Source organism: Geotrypetes seraphini, chromosome 2, assembly GCF_902459505.1.
Source record: "Geotrypetes seraphini chromosome 2, aGeoSer1.1, whole genome shotgun sequence".
Classification (NCBI taxonomy): Eukaryota; Metazoa; Chordata; class Amphibia; order Gymnophiona; family Dermophiidae; genus Geotrypetes; species Geotrypetes seraphini.
This window is the reverse complement of record NC_047085.1, coordinates 54,368,186-54,386,746: the sequence shown is the minus strand read 5'-3', so window position 1 is coordinate 54,386,746 and position 18,561 is coordinate 54,368,186. Positions and strand designations below refer to the sequence as shown.

The window sequence follows — 18,561 nt, the reverse complement described above, 5'->3', positions numbered from 1 at the left end:
ACGTCCAAAGTCGGAAGCATAGAAAGATCCATTTTTGAAAACTGAACTGCTAGATGTCAAAAAAATAAAAAAATAAATAAAATTATATATATATATATATTTTGGAAAATCGCCTACTAGGATATCTAGGCTGACAGGATGTCCAACTCTTAGGACATTTAACTTTATACCCCATTTTTAACCAAAGAAATGTCCAAGTTGGAAACATCCAAGTGCAGACCATTTGGACATGGGAGTGACCATCAGTGTGAAAGACTGACCACACATATATGCCAACAGAACAATGGCATATCTTAGAGGGCACTGCTGTGAACTTTACAGAAATATTGCTAGAAGTACATCTCACACCATACACCCCTTATAATTTATGGTGAGCCCTCCACCCCCCAAAACAAACAAACAAACAAACTACTAGACCCATCTGGCTACCATCTCAATAGCCTTCATGGCTACAGGTTGCACTTATATGGCAGTAGAGTAGGGTTTTGGTGGGCTCACAATTTCCACAATAAATGTACTGGTTAGAGTGGCTTATGGGCCTGGTTCCTCCTCTCTATGGTTCACTAACCCATCCACCAGGTTACTTAAAACATCTATGTGATACTCTACTGGGCTTTCCCATACCAAGTTCTACTGTTCTAGACATAGGTATGCACTCTTTCATTCAGATTTTAAGGGGTTGGGAGGGGGTTAGTAAGCAGTGGGGGAGTATCAGGGTGGCCATACCTTAATGTATCCAGTGGTCATCTGGTCAGTTTGGGTACCTTTTTGGCTCTTAGATGCTTCTAAAACAGGTCTAGCTCCGAACATCTAAATTCCATCCAGGACATTTTAAGAAAGGTTTGATTATTGCCGCTAGACGTCCACGTTAAGCACATCTAAAACACACCCATAACATGCCTCTCAACACGCTCCCTGGAACTCTGGATGAACAGTGGATGAAAAAACTTACTAGACATCCAGGAAAACAATTTTGATTATCAACACTTGGACGTCCCAGCAATAGTTTTTGATTAAAAGCCCTTATGGATCTTTCTTTTAGGAACTTGTCCAAGTCTTTAAACCCTGCTACACAAATTGTGTTGTTTTTTTATCACATTCTCTAGCAATGAATTCCAGAGATTAATTTAATGTTGAGTAAATAAATATTTTCTTAGATTTGTTCTAAATGTACTTCTTAGTTGCTTCATTGTGTCAAGTTCTTGTACTTTTGAGTAACAATTAATTCATGTCTACCCTTTCCACTCCACTCAATATTTTACAGACCTCTATTGAATCTCCCCTCAAGAATCTCTTCTTCAAGCTGAAGAATTCTAGACTTTCTAGCCTTTATTCATAGGGAAGTTGTCCCATCCTTTTTATCAGGTTGGTCACCCTTCTCTGAGCTTTTTTTAATTCCACAATATCTTCTAAATTTTTTTAGATGTAGTGACCAGAATTTCACGCATTATTCAAGGTACAGTCATACCATGATAGGATAAAGAGACATTATAATATTCTCAGTTTTGTCTCCATCCCTTTCTTAATAATTCCTAACATTCTACAGTATTTGCCTTCTTAGCCATTGCTGCGCACTGAGCAGAGGATTTTAACATATCATCAATGAAGATATCTAGGCCCAGATTCTATAAATGGTGCCTCTAGTTATGCACATAGATTGACACACCTAGCTAATGTAGATGCATAACTTAATTTTTATATTAGCTTAATTGACATGGTTAATGAGCTCATAATTGGCAAAAATTAAAATTAATTGTGTGGTAGGTGCCTAACTCAGGCACTTACCACTTTTGGTAGGCATCTCCCAGAAAGTAGGCATGGTTATGGGTGGATCTTGGGCATGTTTTAGGGCTAAGCATCTAAACTGGACTTAGATGCTGGTTTTAGGACAAGAAAACCCTGACATAAATAGGGGGTGCCTAAGATTTTGACGTCTACCAGCTCCTAACTCCAATTTAGGCGCCACTAGGACTATATAAATGGTGCCTAACTAAAGATTGACAACTGCTATGCACCACATTCCTTGGCACCTATTTTTAGGCACTTTTTGTAGAATTAGGACCCTAGATCCTTTTCCTGGGTGGTGACTCCTAATGTAGAACCTTGCATGTTGTAGCTGTAATTTGAGTTCCTCTTCTACACACATCACTTTGCACTTCATCCCATTCAATTTAATCTGGCTTATGAATGTCCAGTCTCCCAGTGTTGTAAGGGCAGTCTTGAAGTCAGTTTTTGAGACTGCCCTTTGCTAGAGACTTCAGTTAGGACAGCTATTGCAAAGATGCTTTAAACTTCTTGATTATTTTATCATGTTCATTAATATTTGTATTTAATTTCATCCAAGGATGTAAGATTGTTTAACTGCTAGTTCTTGATATTTGGCTGATTGAAACTTGAAACTTGATTTGTCAATTTGGTAAATACAGTCATATTGCACAAATCTACGGCTGCATTCATCTGCATTTTCTGGTATCTCCTTGGATTGCTGGATGCTAATTTTATATGCTGGTTTATATTTTCAAATTTTATGCTGTTTTTGAGAAATTGATTTAAAAATCTGACTAAATAAATAAAAATATATCCATATAAACTGAGTTGGATGAGCTTTTAAGATCACTAAACACTTGTCATTAGGAAAGAAGCAAGCTTAAGAACAAAAATAGATGAGCTCAATCATTTGATTAATTCCTACTACCAACTTTTTTATTGCACCAATGATATCAAATAAGCCTTCTAGTGCCTTGAAATTATTGCCTTAAGCTCTACTTTTTAAAGATTCTAGAAAAAACAGATTTTTGCAAATGTTATATTCTTGATCATCAAGCCAACCATTTCAATTAAATTAGACACGATCTTGGATGAAGGGAATCTAAGGGATCCTAATCAGCATGGATTCACTGAGGGTCGGTCATGCCAATCCAATCTCATCAGCTTCTTTGATTGGGTAACAGGAAAGCTAGACTCGAGAGAGTCTCTGGACATAGTGTACTTGGATTTCAGCAAGGCTTTTGATAGCGTCCCACATGTCCTTCCTCCCGTTATCCCACTCTTCTGGAATTCCTCAAACCCGCTCTCTTCTAGACCCTCCCAAAAACTGAAACTATCCTTCCCATCTATAAAAGGTATATCCCGTGCAGGAAAACTTGGAACATCCCTCCCCTTTAGAACCACGGAACTCTGGAACAGCCTCTCATCCCCGCTCAGAAATTCTAGCTCCTTCCAATCCTTCCGTAAACGCTTGAAAACTTGGCTCTTCTCAAAAATCTAATCTCCTCCCGTTCTCTGGTTCCCTGCCCCTCTCTATCTTCTCAGTCCCTCTCCTATATCCCTTCTTTGTAATTTCCTTTCCTCCTAACCTCTGTAAACCGCGCCGAGCTCTGCGCATGCGGAGATGGTGCGGTATACAAACCTAATGTTTAGTTTAGTTAGTTTAGTTTAGTTTAGGCAGGCTTCGAAACAAGATGAAATCGATGGGGTTGGGAGAAACAATAACTGCATGGGTCAATGATTGGCTTAGTGATAGACGTCAGAGGGTGGTGGTCAACGGCACCCTCTCTGAAGCATCGGAAGTGACCAGCGGGGTGCCGCAGGGCTCAGTCCTGGGTCCACTCCTTTTTAACATATTCATAAGGGACTTGACACGAGGGCTGCAGGGTAAGGTAACATTATTCGCCGACGATGCCAAACTATGCAACATAGTAAGTGAAGGCTGTTTGCAGGATAATATGACACAGGATCTTCTTGCGTTGGAAAACTGGTCCTCAACATGGCAGCTGGGTTTCAATGCTAAGAAATGTAAGGTCATGCACCCCGGTAGCGGAAATCCATGCAGAACTTACACCTTAAATGGAGAAACATTGGCTAAGACCTCAGTGGAACGAGATTTGGGAGTAATCATCAGTGCAGACATGAAGGCTGCTAAACAAGTAGAAAAGGCCTCATCCAAGGCAAGACAAATGATGGGATGTATCAATAGGAGTTTTGTCAGCCGGAAACCAGAAGTCATAATGCCACTGTACAGGACTATGGTGAGACCTCATCTGGAGTACTGTGTGCAATTCTGGAGGCCACATTACCATAACGACGTGCTTAGAGTCGAGTCAGTTCAGCGGATGGCCACTAGGATGATCTCGGGGCTCAAGGGTCTCTCGTACGAAGAGAGACTGAACAGATTGCAGCTCTACACTCTAGAAGAACGCAGGGAGAGGGGAGACATGATTGAGACATTTAAATACATCACAGGACGTGTCGAGGTGGAAGATGACATCCTTTTTCTCAAAGGACCCTCGGCCACAAGAGGGCATCCGCTTAAACTTAGAGGGGGGAAATTTAGTAGTGACACCAGGAAGTATTTCTTCACGGAAAGAGTGGTGGATCACTGGAACAAGCTTCCGGTGCAGGTGGTCGAGGCCACCAGCGTGCTTGACTTCAAGAATAAATGGGACATCTACGTGGGATCCCTACGAAGGTCGAGTTAAGGAACTGGGTCATTAGCATTCAGACTTATTGGGGTGTGTCAGTTGAGTGGGCAGACTTGATGGGCTATAGCCCTTTTCTGCCGTCATCTTTCTATGTTTCTATGATTCATAGATATCTATTAATTAGGTTATGCCAAGAAAGGCATCAGAATACGATAATACATTATATCACTGTGCTATATGAACATAAAATTGCAATATTTAATAAATCAACCAGATTATTATTGTGATGTTTTAAAGGAAAGTAAGAATACAGAGTATGTGATTAGTCATATTTTAATTTCCTTTTAAATTTGTTCCTTGTATGTTTTGTCCTCCATCCTTAGATCCGGTTCTGACCATAAAAAAACCTGTGAAATATATGAGAGGTGCCATAATACAGTACTTACTTGATGTAGTCTTGAGCACTGCATAAACTCCTTAATCTCAGTAACAAAAGATGAAAGCTGTATGTTTTAGTTTTTAATATCATATTTACAACATACCTCTTACTTCTTCAAGATTGTCCGTATGTTAACACTACAATTATACCTCCCCCCATGTTTATTCTTTACTAACCCAGCTAGAATAAATGAGGATGTTTTCTTTTGGGCAGGGTGATCAAAGCTCCAGGGTGAGTATAAACCCTCAGGTAAGTAAATCACTGAATATCTCTACATGGATGGGAAAAGGGGGCAGTGTCTGGAAAGCAGTATATACTAATGCTCAAAGTATGGGAAACAAAATTCTGGATCTAGAAGCTGTGATGGAAGAGGGGTTGGATATAGTGGTAATCATGGAGACATGGTTCACGGAGAACCATGACTGGGATGTAGTTATACTAGGCTATAATCTGTTCAGGAAAGACAGTGTAGGAAGAAAAGGAGGGGGAGTAGCGTTATATGTTAAAGATCATATTAAAGCCACACGATTACAGGATCTGCAGGGAAAGGAAGAGGCACTGTGGATCAATTTGGAAAGAGGGAATGGTGAATATATTTACATTGATGTGATATATAGGCCTCCTTCACATACGGAAGAAGTAGATAGAGATTCAATAGTAGACATTCAGAATATATCCCAAAAAAGGGGAAGTCTTGCTAATAGGTAATTTTAACATGCCGGATGTTGATTGGGGTATCCCTATTGCGGTGTCTTCTAGAAATAGGGGATTCTGGATTCTCTACAAGGAAAACTGTTCTAGCAGTTGGTAATGGAACCCACGAGGGATGGGGTCATACTGGACTTAGTGCTTACAAACGGGGAAAGTATTTCTGATGTTACAGTGGGTGATCATCTGGCATCCAGTTATCACTGCATGGTACGGTTTAATATTAAGATGGGTATAGAGAGGGCTCATTCAAAAGCAAAGTTCTAGACTTTAAAAAAAACTAACTTTGTTCGGATGGGGGTTTACATCAAGGAATTGTTGTGTGGGTGGAAATGTCTGGAAGGAGTGGAAATGCAGTGGGCAAAACTGAAAGGAGCGATTGTAAGGGCTTTTTGTGAGGCAAGTAAGTAAAAGTAAGTGGAAAAGAAGGCCACTTTGGTTCTCAAAAGTAGTAGCTGAAAAGATAAGGAATAAGAAACTGCAAAAAGAGAAGACAGGCAAAAATACCTAGAAAAGTTAAGAGAGGTTGGTCATGTAGTCAGGAAAGCAAATGGAATAAAAAATAGCTGACATGGTAAAATGGAGAGACAAGACTTTTTTTTAGATATATTAGTGATAGGAAGAAGTATAGATAATAGTGTAATATGTGGAATATCTTTTGTTCTATGATTTGTATGACACTGTTTTTGATTAAAAATCAATAAAGAATAAAAAAAAAAAGAAAAAAAGGAAGAAGTGCAAAAGTGGCACCGTGAGACTCAAAGGTGAAAGGAAGGAATTTGTAGAAGCTGCTAAAGAAAAGGCTGAATTGCTTAACAAATATTTCTGTTCTGTATCACGGCTGAAGTTCTGGGAGTGAGACTACAGAAGACAAAAGTGAATAGGGATGGAGGAGTAATTGATCTGATTGATTTTCAGGGGGTTGTATTTGTGAGGAGCTAGCTAAAAAATAAAGATAGACAAAGCAATGGAGCCGGATGGTGTATATCCGAGGGTGCTGAAGGAACTTAGGGAAGTTCTGTAGCTCCGCTGACTGACCTTTTCAATGAGTCTCTAGTGTCAGGAGTGGTCCCTGTCCACAAGAGTGGAAGTAAGGAAGAAGTAGGGAATTACAGGCTGACTTCTGTGGTAAGCAAATTAATGGAAACACTGTTAAAACAGAGAATGTTCAAGTTTCTGTAATCCTGTGGATTACAGGACTAGAGGCAACATGGATTCACTAGAGGTAGGTCTTGTCAGACATATCTGGCGGAATGTGGAACGACCTAGAGTTAGTCGTACTGCAACTCTCATTGTCTATTTTCTTTTTTCTCTATGTGCTTTTTAGTAAACAGGGTTCATCTAGAAAGTTACTCTTATCTCCTACTGCCAACTCAGGAATCCACTCTTTCCACCTTGCTACTTCACTAATGATTCTGTTCTGTAAGTTCACATCAATACTCCATGGTGCATACTTTATAGGAAGGTATTCATATGGATGGAGTTTGAGTGGAACATACAATTAGACACCTATTTTTAGGCAGATTTTATTTATTTTAGGTATTTAGGTATTTATATACCACCTATCAAAGTTATCTAAATGGTTTACAATCAGCTACTCAAGCATTTTCCCTATCTTTCCTGGCGGGCTCGCAATCTATCTATGGTACCTAGGGCAAGGGAGGATTGAGTGACTTGCCCAGGGTCAGAAGGAGCAGTGTGGGATTTCAACCCACAACCTCAGGGTGCTGAGGCTGTTGCTCTGACCACTACACCACTACTTTTTCCTTTATAGAATTCTCCGGTTACTTTTCTTATAGAAGACAATTTTCAAAGGATAACAACAACCAAGAGAAAACAAGGCCTTCGTACACATGCACATTTCCCTCCATTTGAAAGTCTGTACAAAAAGTATCTATGCAGCAGTATGTTTGGAATGTTCATAATGAAAATGCAGACAAAAGTAAGCATACTTTGCATAAATTTGGAGCAATAACAAAACTACATTTTATCATTGAGGAAAATATACTTTACTTGCATAAAATCATTTCATGATTACCATATCAGAGAACAGAATTATACTGACATATTTGTTAACAGTCATTTTATATACAATTTCAAATTGCAGAATCATTTCCATTCAATTTTGTGCTGTTTATTTTCCAAAAGAGAACTCTAGGGTTTTGTTCTCAATATAATGTCATCAGATAATGTTCCTTAACTACCTGGAAGTTTTGACACTTGGAAGCTATTAAAGTACTTTCTTTCATTTACGACCAGTGGGAACAAAATTTTGATCTAATGGTCAGTAATTAAGCATTGTACAGATAAGTTGCAGATTATTAATCAGCGCAATATGTTACACTTTGGTGATTAGCACAGACCAGTACATTAACATTTTGTTACACTTTAGTAACCAAGACTGCACATTGATAGTATGTTACACTTTATTAATCTAATCCTTTCTAAATTCCAATTACTATGAAGATTCATTGCCAACTCCTTGTGATTAAAGAGTATTTGAGTCTATTTCTACAAAGCCCTTGCAATCTGTTCAAAAATGCAATATCATTTGAAAAGTTATATCAGAGATGCAAAAAGAAGTTTTGTTGAAAAGTAATTTTTTTGCATTTTTAATTTGGGAGTGCGGTTTTAATTTTAATTCCACAAAGGTTCTTTTCCACCTGTTTATGTGAGTTTGTTGGGGTTTTTCTTGCATATGTTCTAGAGTGGAGTTTTACATTTTCAGTTTCTCTTGCATTTTATAATCACTAGTGCTCATGCAGAATTCCTATTTAATAAGGGTAGAGCCCCCGTCAGAGCCCTAAAAACAGTAATTTTGAGCGGCGCGCGCCTCCGCACTGCGCTCAATTGTCTGGGCGCGCCTTTGTCCCGGCGCACTTTTGACCTGACACCTAAAAAAAACCTCCATTTCTCCCCCCAAAAAAATTAATGTTTTTTCCTTAAATCACTTGCTGCACAAACAATCTGGCAAAAACGGGGGGGGGGGGGGTGTCAAGATTTCACACAGATAGCAGATTCCTAATAATATCAGAAGCACAGTTCAATCTTTGACTTTGATATTGGTGATACAATGAAACAAAGTCACTTAGCTGCAAACCATGCTCTACTGGAACTCCTGAGCTTCACCACAATCACACTCTAGTCTAGGACACTTCTTCATAGACCCGTCAGGGAAATCCCAGTTTCACCGGTGGCTGCATCAGGGATCTGTCTTTACTGACAATCTCTGTCACTATTCAGCATATAGCAGCGTCCAAAGATACTAGGAAAAAGACTTGCCCCCGTTCATAGACTAACATGCATGAGTTAGCATTTAGTGCATGTTAAATTGATTAGCGCGCACTAATGGTTAGTGCACCTTAGTAAAAGAGGGGGTTAGATTTTGATTGCTGCATGTACTTAGCAAAGGCTCTATGGTGGCAGATCCTTTTCGTATAATACTACCGGAATTTGATATACGAGTAATCCAATCTGGATGTCTCAATTCCAATTTGTACAGTTCATCTAAAATCTACTTTTAAATGTCAGAACTCAGTACTGAGTTCAAAGCTATGCATGTGCCGTTTGACAATTGGAGTGTCATAGCTGATGCTCTTTCATGCTTGTAGTGATGTTATTTCAGGTTGTTGGTACAGCCCCAAATAATTCTGCCTTGTATAGGGAACAGCAGTAGGCATGGTACCACAATCACTCAAAAAATGCATGGAACAGACATTGTCAGGGCTGGAAGAAACAGTAGGAGCTCATGGCTCATAGAGGCATTACCTGGGAATCCTTTGCATAAGGAATATAGTAGAGTTTATACTAGAGATGAAGAACAAGGGTGCAACCTAACTTTAAGCATTGTGCTCAATTCTGTATCTCAAAAAAGATACAACAGAATTAGAAAAGGTTCAAAGAACAACAACCAAAATGATAAAGGGGATGGAGCTCCTCTCATAAATGAAAAAAGCTAAACAGGTTAGAATTGTTAAGCTCTGGAACTCATTGGCAGAAGATGTGGTAACAATGGTTAGCCTAGCTGGATTTAAAAAAGGTTTGGACAAGTTCATGGAAGAAAGGTACATAGTCTGCTATTGAGACATGAGACAGACATAGAGGAAGCCACCGCTTGCCCTGGGATTGATAGCATGGAGTTCTGCTAATATTTGGGTTTCTACCAGATATTTGTGACCTGAAATGACCTCTGTGGAAACAGAACACTGGGCTAGATGGATCATTGGTCTGACCAAGTAAGGCTATTCTTATTTTCTTATGTAAATCAGCCATACATGTTAAAGTATGGATCGCAAAATTACATTATTTTCCAAATGAACAGGAAGGAAGTCTTTGCGAAGAGAAGCTAATGCTGAAACAACTGGCTGAGACAAATAAAGATCAGAGAAGGTCAATAGCACTAAATATTCTGAAGAAGGTTTTGGGAGCTCAATCAGAAAATGTCACAGATCTATATGAGGCTAAGATATTTGAAGCAGATTTTCTAGTCATGTTTTTAGAGGATTTTAGCATCAGTGAAGTAGGAGGCACAGCCTGGCCTGAGCAGATGGTGATATGATATCGCAATATGAGCAAGACACTCTGAGAGGATGAGAAGATAGAGGAAAGAAACCCATTCAGAGCTTAGAAAGGCTGTGCCAAAGTCCATTGTTTTAGACACAAGGACAAGTCAGAACTGACAGGTTTTCAATATCAAAAGCATCGTGACAATTTGCCTTGCAGCAGTGAAAGGATTCTAGCCAATTTGGAACATACTTATTTAGGGCAAGACAAGTGGTGCTTGCCAAGAAAACAGGCCTGGGAGTTGAGTAAATCTATCAAGCTGGTGGTTGGAAGTCAGATAGATTCAAGCAATATGTGTGTGTGTGGGGGGGGGGGGGGGAAATATTGGCAATAATTTTTCATTACCTTGTCATAACAAAAGAAAGCCAACATAGATTAAACATCAAAAAAATTATATGAATTGCACATCATTTGTTCTTTTTCTGGGCCAAAAAAGAAGTGGCTGAGGCTTTGAACATCCTATGTTAAAAAGTAGCAGTGCAGTGGATTAGTCATATAAATATGAAATGGAACCAGATCATACCAGCATTCAGCTGAGGTCAAACATCATCGTTATTCATTTGGGAGGTAACAATGTGGAGTCAAGAAAAAGAGTCTGTCTAATCATTAACAAGAAAAGAGATATGACATAGTTTACAACACAATGGCATGGCATGGTTATTATCTGCGACAAAATAAAAGGAACAGAAACCCCACGTAAAATCCAACAAAGAGAAAACAAGTGGGGAGTGGGATAGAACACGTCAACCTTGAGACAAACAATCCAAAACACCGCTGTCAGACTAATCTTCAACCTGAGAAAATATGACTCGATTATAGCCTTCATCAGGCAACTGCACTGGCTACCCATCCCATCACGAATAACCTTCAAAACTTCATGCATCATTCACCGTATACTTTACGGAAATTCCGCGGCTCCTCTCATCCAGCTCTTCTCCAAGGCATGGTCTACTTCCCGCAGAACCTTCAACAGAATACTTCTAAATCTCCCTTCCACAAAAAATCTGCAATACAAATGTGTTTTCCACTCCATGCTCACCTTTCCAGGCGTAAAAACTTGGAATGACCTTTCTGAACTGACCAGGACGGAACCTAACCACACCAAATTCCAGAAGAAACTATTTGACACCTAATCACTTATATCCTCTTCTCCTCCTGTATCTTCCTGCCCTCCATTGTCCTCCCTACCCTCTTCTAACCCCTTCTTCTGTAATGTTGCCAAAAGTTTGTATAGGTATGTGCGACGCACAAATGGAATAAATAAATAAATAAATAAAATCTGGCCCCATATCATTCTAAAGCTCAGTTGGAAGGGAGTTCAAAGTGAGAATGGAGTACAGTAGAAATAAGTAGAAAACATTGAATAAAGGGGTAAGCAACTCTGTTAGAGCTTGAGGTGGCACAACAATAAAATATGAAGGAATTTTAATTCAATGACAGGGTCTGTACAGACCAAATGGGGTTTATCTGTCAGATTTTGTTTTCAAACATGTTTTTAAGTTTCAAGTTTCAAGTTTATTCAATCTTTTGATGGATCGCCTATAACAATTACTAAGCGATGTACATATAATAATAAAAAGAGATAAGAAACTTAACATAATAATTAATTACATGACATAAAATAAAAACATTTAAAACATACTTGAGGGGCATGGGAAAATTAAAAAGTTACAATTTCGGGTAATAAGAAAAAAAGGGAAAGTACAAAAGGTAGGGTAAAAAGATAAAACAAAATGGCTCAAGCAAACTTCGTTAGCTTCTATAAGAATAAAACCAGTTCGTAAATCGTTTAAAAGAATAAAAAAAAAAAAAGAAAAACTACTAAAGGTCGAAGGCATCATTAAATAGGTATGTTTTTAAAAGTTTTTTAAATGTTGAAATATTTTTTTCTGATCGAATAAATTGAGGAATTTTATTCCACCTTTGTGGGCCGGCGACGGTAAAAGTATCAGCTCTTCTGGTGCCTATGATTTTTAATGATGGAACTGTTAATAAGCATTGGTCGGAAGAGCGAAGAGATCGATGAGGTTTATATGGGATTAAAGTTTTAGAGATAAATTGAGGTTCGTTGGATGTTAACGTTTTGAAAATTAGAAGCATTAATTATTGAAATGGCAATTATCAATCAAAAATCAATAAAGCAGAAGTGTGTAGGGTTAGGTCCTACTAAAGGGTTGCTGGTCTCTGTCATGATGGCAAACTCACTAGCCGGAAGAGGATGACAATTAAGTGGGGGTGCCAAGCACCATCAGACAGAAGGTGCATGGGCTGACAGAGATTAATAGGTCAGTAAATACTTGTTCCCTAGTACTCAAACCATAATTTGTTGAAGAAAATGGTAAGTACACATATTTAGCTAATAATGAAACATTGACTTAGACCCATGAATATGAGTGACTGGGGATAGGTTCAGAAGGATTTGGTAGCAATTTCACAGCACAGAGGTCTCATGCCCTAGATATCAAGCCTTATTTATTTATTTAGATTTTTATCCCTTGGTCCCCAAAGAACCAAGAACGAGTTACAGGTTTAACATATGTGATAGTTAACAGATTACAATTTACACTAGATTAGCCCTAATTTCAGTGCATGTTTCCAATACAAGTTTTTTCTAACTGGACACATATTTAGGGTCTAATACTAATATACAGTTTACTGGTTTTAATTTAACCTGGTTATTCTACAGTACAAATTTTATCCTAATTGACAAACAGAGTTTAAAGGTTGGATTTGCCCTAGTTATAATCCCAGATTGTACCTTATAAGCTTTCCTTAGGTGACACATAACGGGTTCTGGTACCAATGTACATTTCTTTGTAGTCCGTCAGTCAAGGGTAGGGGTTAGGTGAAGAGATTACATTACATTACATTAGTGATTTATATTCCGCTTGTGCCTTGCGGTTCTAAGCGGATTACAATTTATGAGACTGGACATTTCCAGTAGCGGTGCAGTACATAGATTCAAGAATGTGTCAAGATACAATTGTTAATCTGGGTTTTTCGGAAGATCTTGAAAGCTAATAGTAGATTGTGGTAAGTAGTTGTGATGAGTAGATATAATAAAGTCAGGATTCTGGTAGGTTGTTGTGATGAACAGAAATAATAAAAGTCAGGGTTCTGATGTATTGCTATGGTGGTGATGGTGGTGGTCATGAGAGTATTTTCTATTGTTGTTGAGGGGTTATGATGATGGAAAGTGTTTTTTGAAGAGATGAGTTTTGATTTCTTTTCGGAATATTTTGATGTCTGTTGAATTTATCAGTAGATTGTTGATGGTGGGATCAATCTTTGCTGCTTGTGTTGCTAAAAGGCTGTCGTATATTTTCTTTCGTCTTGTTCTGTTGAGAGGGGGGTGAATGAATAGGCTCCGAGAGATATGTTTGTATTGCTTTCCTAAAGTTGAGGAGTCCTTCAAGGGATCTAATCTGCAGGGGCAGTCGATTCCAGTGGCTCAGTATGTAGTGGGAGTAAGAACGTCATTTGGCGGTTTGCAATTGTAAGGCACAACCAGGGGGTGTTTTGAGGTGTATTTCAGCATGGGAATGGAGAGACCGGTTCAGTACGTACGGAGGAAGCTTAGCTATCACATGTTGTGCAAGGATTTGAATGCTAGAATCAGGCCCTTGAAGACACGGAGGGCATAACTAAAAAAAAACATCTAAGTCCCCTTTTGGCCTAAGGCCTTAAACGTTGAAAGTAGAAGCAGGGAAAATGTCCATTATAAAAAAAAACGTCCAAAAGGAGGTTTTTTTTTTATAATGGCTTGTCTCTACGTTCAGCTGTTTAAACGCCCAGACCACCACTGTGTCTAAACTTATACCATATCATCAACCTAAAAAAAGCCTAAGCACCAAACGTCCAAAACAAGGGCTTTTAGGCGAAGGAGGAGCCAGTCCTTTACCTAAAAGCTGGATTCTGTAACCGGTGTCTGACAAAAACAACATCAGTTAAAGAATCCACACACACACACCCTCGACGACATCAGGGAAAAAGGGAGCCCAAGCCCTCTTGCCCCATGATCCCCAACCCCCCTCACCATGTCATCGGAGCAAGAGGGAGCCCAAGCCCTCTTGCCCTGCGATCCCCAAACATCCCCCCAGCCGAGTCTGATGGGGCCAGGAGGGAGCCCAAGCCTTCCTGGCCCTGTGATTTCCAATCCCCCTCCCCCTCCATGATCCTGCCAGGAAGGAGCCCAAGCCTTCCTGGCCACGTGACCCCCACCCCCTACAAGATCGGACAGGAGGGAGCCCAACCCCTCCTGCCCAGGTGGACCCCCCTACCCCCACCCCCACTAAAATACGGGCAGGAGGGATCCCAGGCCCTCCTGCCCTCGACTCAACCCCCCCCCACGACCACCCCCCCTGAAACCCCGATCGCCCCCCCTGCCAACCCGCGACCCCCCCGGGGCCAACCTCACCCCCCCCCAAATCCCACCCCCATACCTTGAAAGCATTTGCCGGACGGACCGGTGCCAAGCCCGCCCGTCCGGCAGGCCAGCCAGCTCAGGAATGGGGCCGGATTGGCCCAGGCTGCTCAAACCCCGCCCACATGTTGCTCTGAATTTCATGAGAGTTTCAGTAAAGTACTGGATCATATAAAGATGCGGAGGGCCATTTTCAAAAAGGACTTCTAGGTCCAACTTAGACATTTCCCACAAGAAGTCCAATGTCAGAAGAACAGAAACGTCCATTTCTGAAAACCAAAATGCTAAACGTCAATTTTATTTATTTATTTTTTTAACCCCTTGTTGGAAGTCTTAGCCAACAGGATGTCCAACCCTTAGAATGCCTAACTTTATACCACATTTTCAATCACAGAAACATCCAAGTTGAAATCACCCAAATCTAGACCACACAGATATGCCAATAGAAAAGTTGGACACCTTAGAGAGCACTGCTGTGAACGTCACATAAAGGGTGCCAGAAGTATATCTCACCATAACCCCCTTATTTATGGTGAGCACTCCAAAACTTCCTAAAACCTACTATACCCACATGTCCACTACCCCAATAGCATTTATGGTTGCAGGTGGCACCTATACAGCAGTATAGTAGGGTTTTGGTAGCCTTACACTTTCTACCATAAGTGTAGTGGTTAGAGTGGCTTATGGGTCTGGGTCCTCCTCTCTATGGTTCACTAGTCCACCCACAGGCTACCTAAGATGCCTGTGTGCTGCTTTACTAGGCTTTCCCATACTAGGTGCTATTGTTCTTGAGACAGGTATTTACTCTTGTATTCAGATTTTTTGTAGGTGGGAGGGGTCAGTGACCAGTAGGGGGAGAATAGGGGGATAATAACTTCATGTATCCAGTAGTCATCTGGTCAGTTTGGGTACCTCTGTGGCATTTACAGCTTCTAAAATAGGTCTTGCTCAGAACGTCTAAGTTTCATCTAGGTTATTTTGGGAAGTGTTTGAGTATCACCACAAGACATCCAAGTTAAGCACTCACAAAGCCTACCTAACGGATGCCCAAAACACGCTTCCCAACATGCTCCCTGGAAATCTGGATGTACAGTGAGCAAAACGCCTCACTATGATGGTTTTTGGATGTTTTAATTTTTTTATTATGAGCCCCATAGGGGTTGATGTTCAGACCACAGGAGGCAGCTGGATAACTCTCTCACAATTGGGACTGACCATAGATATTCAATGCTGGGCCATTTCTACTGAGTCCATGATTTGCTACATGCTTTTATGATTGACAAGACTGCTTTATACATGGATTTTATTATTGGTTGCTAATAAAGAAGGTTTTGAAGACCAGGCATGCTCTGCTCTTTTCCTTTGGACTTGGCTGCTAATTGTGCAGAGGTGACTGTCTCCTTTGTGTTGCCCATTTCTACTGACTGGCATTGAATATCCAGAGTTTTTTGGCTGCTAAAAAATTAACTAGCTAAATCAATATTCAGCACTGACTAGTTATGTTTATAGCAGCCAAGATAGAACTGCTCTTTACATGGTCTGATTTGGCCACTAAACTTAGCTGCTCAGAGCTGAAAAGTGATGGTTATTGCACAGTATAGATGGGGGGAGGGGTGTAGCTGCTAACCACAAATATTCAGTGGAGATAACTGAATATTCACATTTAGCTGGTTAAGTGCTATTTAACTGGTGAGCACCATTTCTGACTGGTTAAATAACGTTATGGTAATATCGGCCAAATTGAAGTCAACTGAATTATTTGAGTGGAGAATGTTAAAAATCTGATCTGCTTTTACAGTCTCCCGGTATAAGCTGATCCTGGCTATGTCCCTCACCCATGAAGTGTGATTGTGTACCTGGTCCCCATTCCATAGGGCTTACTACATATATCAACTTGGGGTTACATATGTCTTCAAGATTAAACACTGGCATCGCAAGCAAGATAGTTGGTAATACTTCACCATGCCATTTAATTTAAACTTAAATTATCTGTACAAAGAACAAGTCCTGATTTTCGTAGGTACATGAAAACTTTCTTATAAAACACTGGTGCAAAGCCCAAAGGGTAAAATTACTCGAGGTCTTTGTTCAAAAGCACAGTTTGACGTTTGTACCCAAAGTGTATTTGTTTCCCTTAAATCAGTAAAAAAAAAGTATAAAACAGAAAGCTGGAGCTATTCTGCTTTATCATTTGTAAAAAATAAATAAATAAATGAAAAAAGTAAGAAACCTTGACAGGTTGGAGGTGATCCATCCATCTGAAGACGTTCTCCTAATCTGCACGTCAAGATCTCATTTCCAACTAATGTAAAACCTGGTAGACACTGGTAGCGGATTATGTCTCCTACATGAGAAAAAGAAAAGAGCAACAAAAAAATTAACAGGCCTTTACAGCTTTGCCTGAATAATGAAATATTCCAGTTGTTTTTATAAAAGTCTTATTGTTGCTTTAGGTGAGGCTTGTCCAAGTTCAGTCCTTGAGGGCTGCAAATAGGCCAAGTTTTCATAATACTCCTAATGGAATATGCATGAGAAAGATTTGCATGCCCACTATATCCATTTTGCCCGATATTCAGACTGCAGGAGTTAGCCAGGCTGACTCCCGCAGTAGGCGCTGAGCCCAGATATTCAATACTGGGCCATTTCTGGTGACTGGCATTAAATATCCAGTCTATTTTGGGCCATGAGAAACATAGCTGACTAAGTCCATATTCAATGCTAGCCAGCTATGCTTATAATGGCCAAAGATAGACCAGCTATTTAAGTGGCCCAATTTGGCCATTAAAATTAGCTGGCTAGCACTTTAAGGGCTCCTTTTACAAAGCCGCGCTAGGGCCTTAATGCGTGGAATAGCGCGTGCTAACTTGCCGCACATGCTAGCCGCTACCACCTCCGTTAGAGCAGGCGGTAGATTTCTGGCTAGCGCGCACTATAGCATGCGCTAATCCAGTGTGTGCGATAAAACTGCTAGCGCAGCTTTGTAAAAGGAGCCCTAAGTTTCACAGAAAACCAGCTCTCTGCTAGCCTCTAAGTGCTAATGTTCAGTGACCATCTCACGCTATTAGCGCTTAGTGGGCTTAGTGCTATTGAACTAGCCAGGAACCATGCCTGACTAGTTCAATAGCACTGAATATCATGCAGATTGTATGCAGATCTCTCTCATGCATATGTATTGTATTGGATGAGAATGTGGGTTAGCCTGTTTTTGGGCGCTCCCATATCTTTTGTAGTAAGGCTAACCTGCTCTCTCCAGCAGGCAGGCCCGTCTCTTCACAATGGTAGGCTTTCCCCTTCCCAGTGCATCCTGGGATATACTGGGAAGGACCTAGGACTCCCACTGACTCCTCCCAGTGTATCCCAGGATGCACCAGGAAGGGGGCCCAAGGCCTTGATTGGCCCGGGTGCCTAAGGTCCCTCCTATGGATACACTGGGAAGGGGAAGGCCCACTATTGTGAAGAGGCATCCCTCCAGCCGGCCTTGCTATAAATTATTAAAAACAAAGAAAAACAATAAGGCATTTGTTATGTTTACATGCAGCCTCTTTAGTGAGAACTGTTCAAATTTGCTATTTTGTATTTTACCCTCTTAATGCTTATTATTGATTTTTTGCAAATGTTACAGAACCTTCCACAATAAGATAGAATTATGTTAAGATCTAGGATATGCAAAATGGTTATCAATATTTTGTATTTGCAATGCATAGCTTAAAATGACTATTACTGTCAAAGATTGAATAATTGAAAAAAAGCTGAATAATGGACAAAAACTCTTCTCTGTTTTCATTGTGTTTCTACACACATAAGTTATCATAATGTTTATAATAGAAGTTTACCTATTTCAAATTCATCATCTTCTGTCAAAATCTCTGCATTTGTTATTGTCTGGGGTGGCTGGCACACTCGAAGCTGATAGGCTATAAAAATAGAAAACTGCTATTAATTTTCAGTCCAGTTTTCACAACTTCATGAAAAAAATAAAAAATAATTGCATTTTGTGAATCTGGAAA

At 40.0% G+C, this 18,561-nt stretch overlaps 1 protein-coding gene across 1 annotated transcript in view; it reads right to left on the bottom strand.

Annotated features, from left to right (window-relative positions):
- The window catches only part of CSMD3 (CUB and Sushi multiple domains 3), a 1,852,015-nt gene that overhangs the window by 275,586 nt on the left and 1,557,868 nt on the right, over positions 1–18,561 (bottom strand). Inside the window, exons 46-47 of the mRNA XM_033933128.1 lie at positions 18,388–18,468; positions 16,785–16,898 (exon numbers count right to left, since the gene is read on the bottom strand). Coding sequence (XP_033789019.1) covers positions 16,785–16,898; positions 18,388–18,468 — 195 coding nt within the window. The remainder of the gene's footprint in view (positions 1–16,784; positions 16,899–18,387; positions 18,469–18,561) is intronic.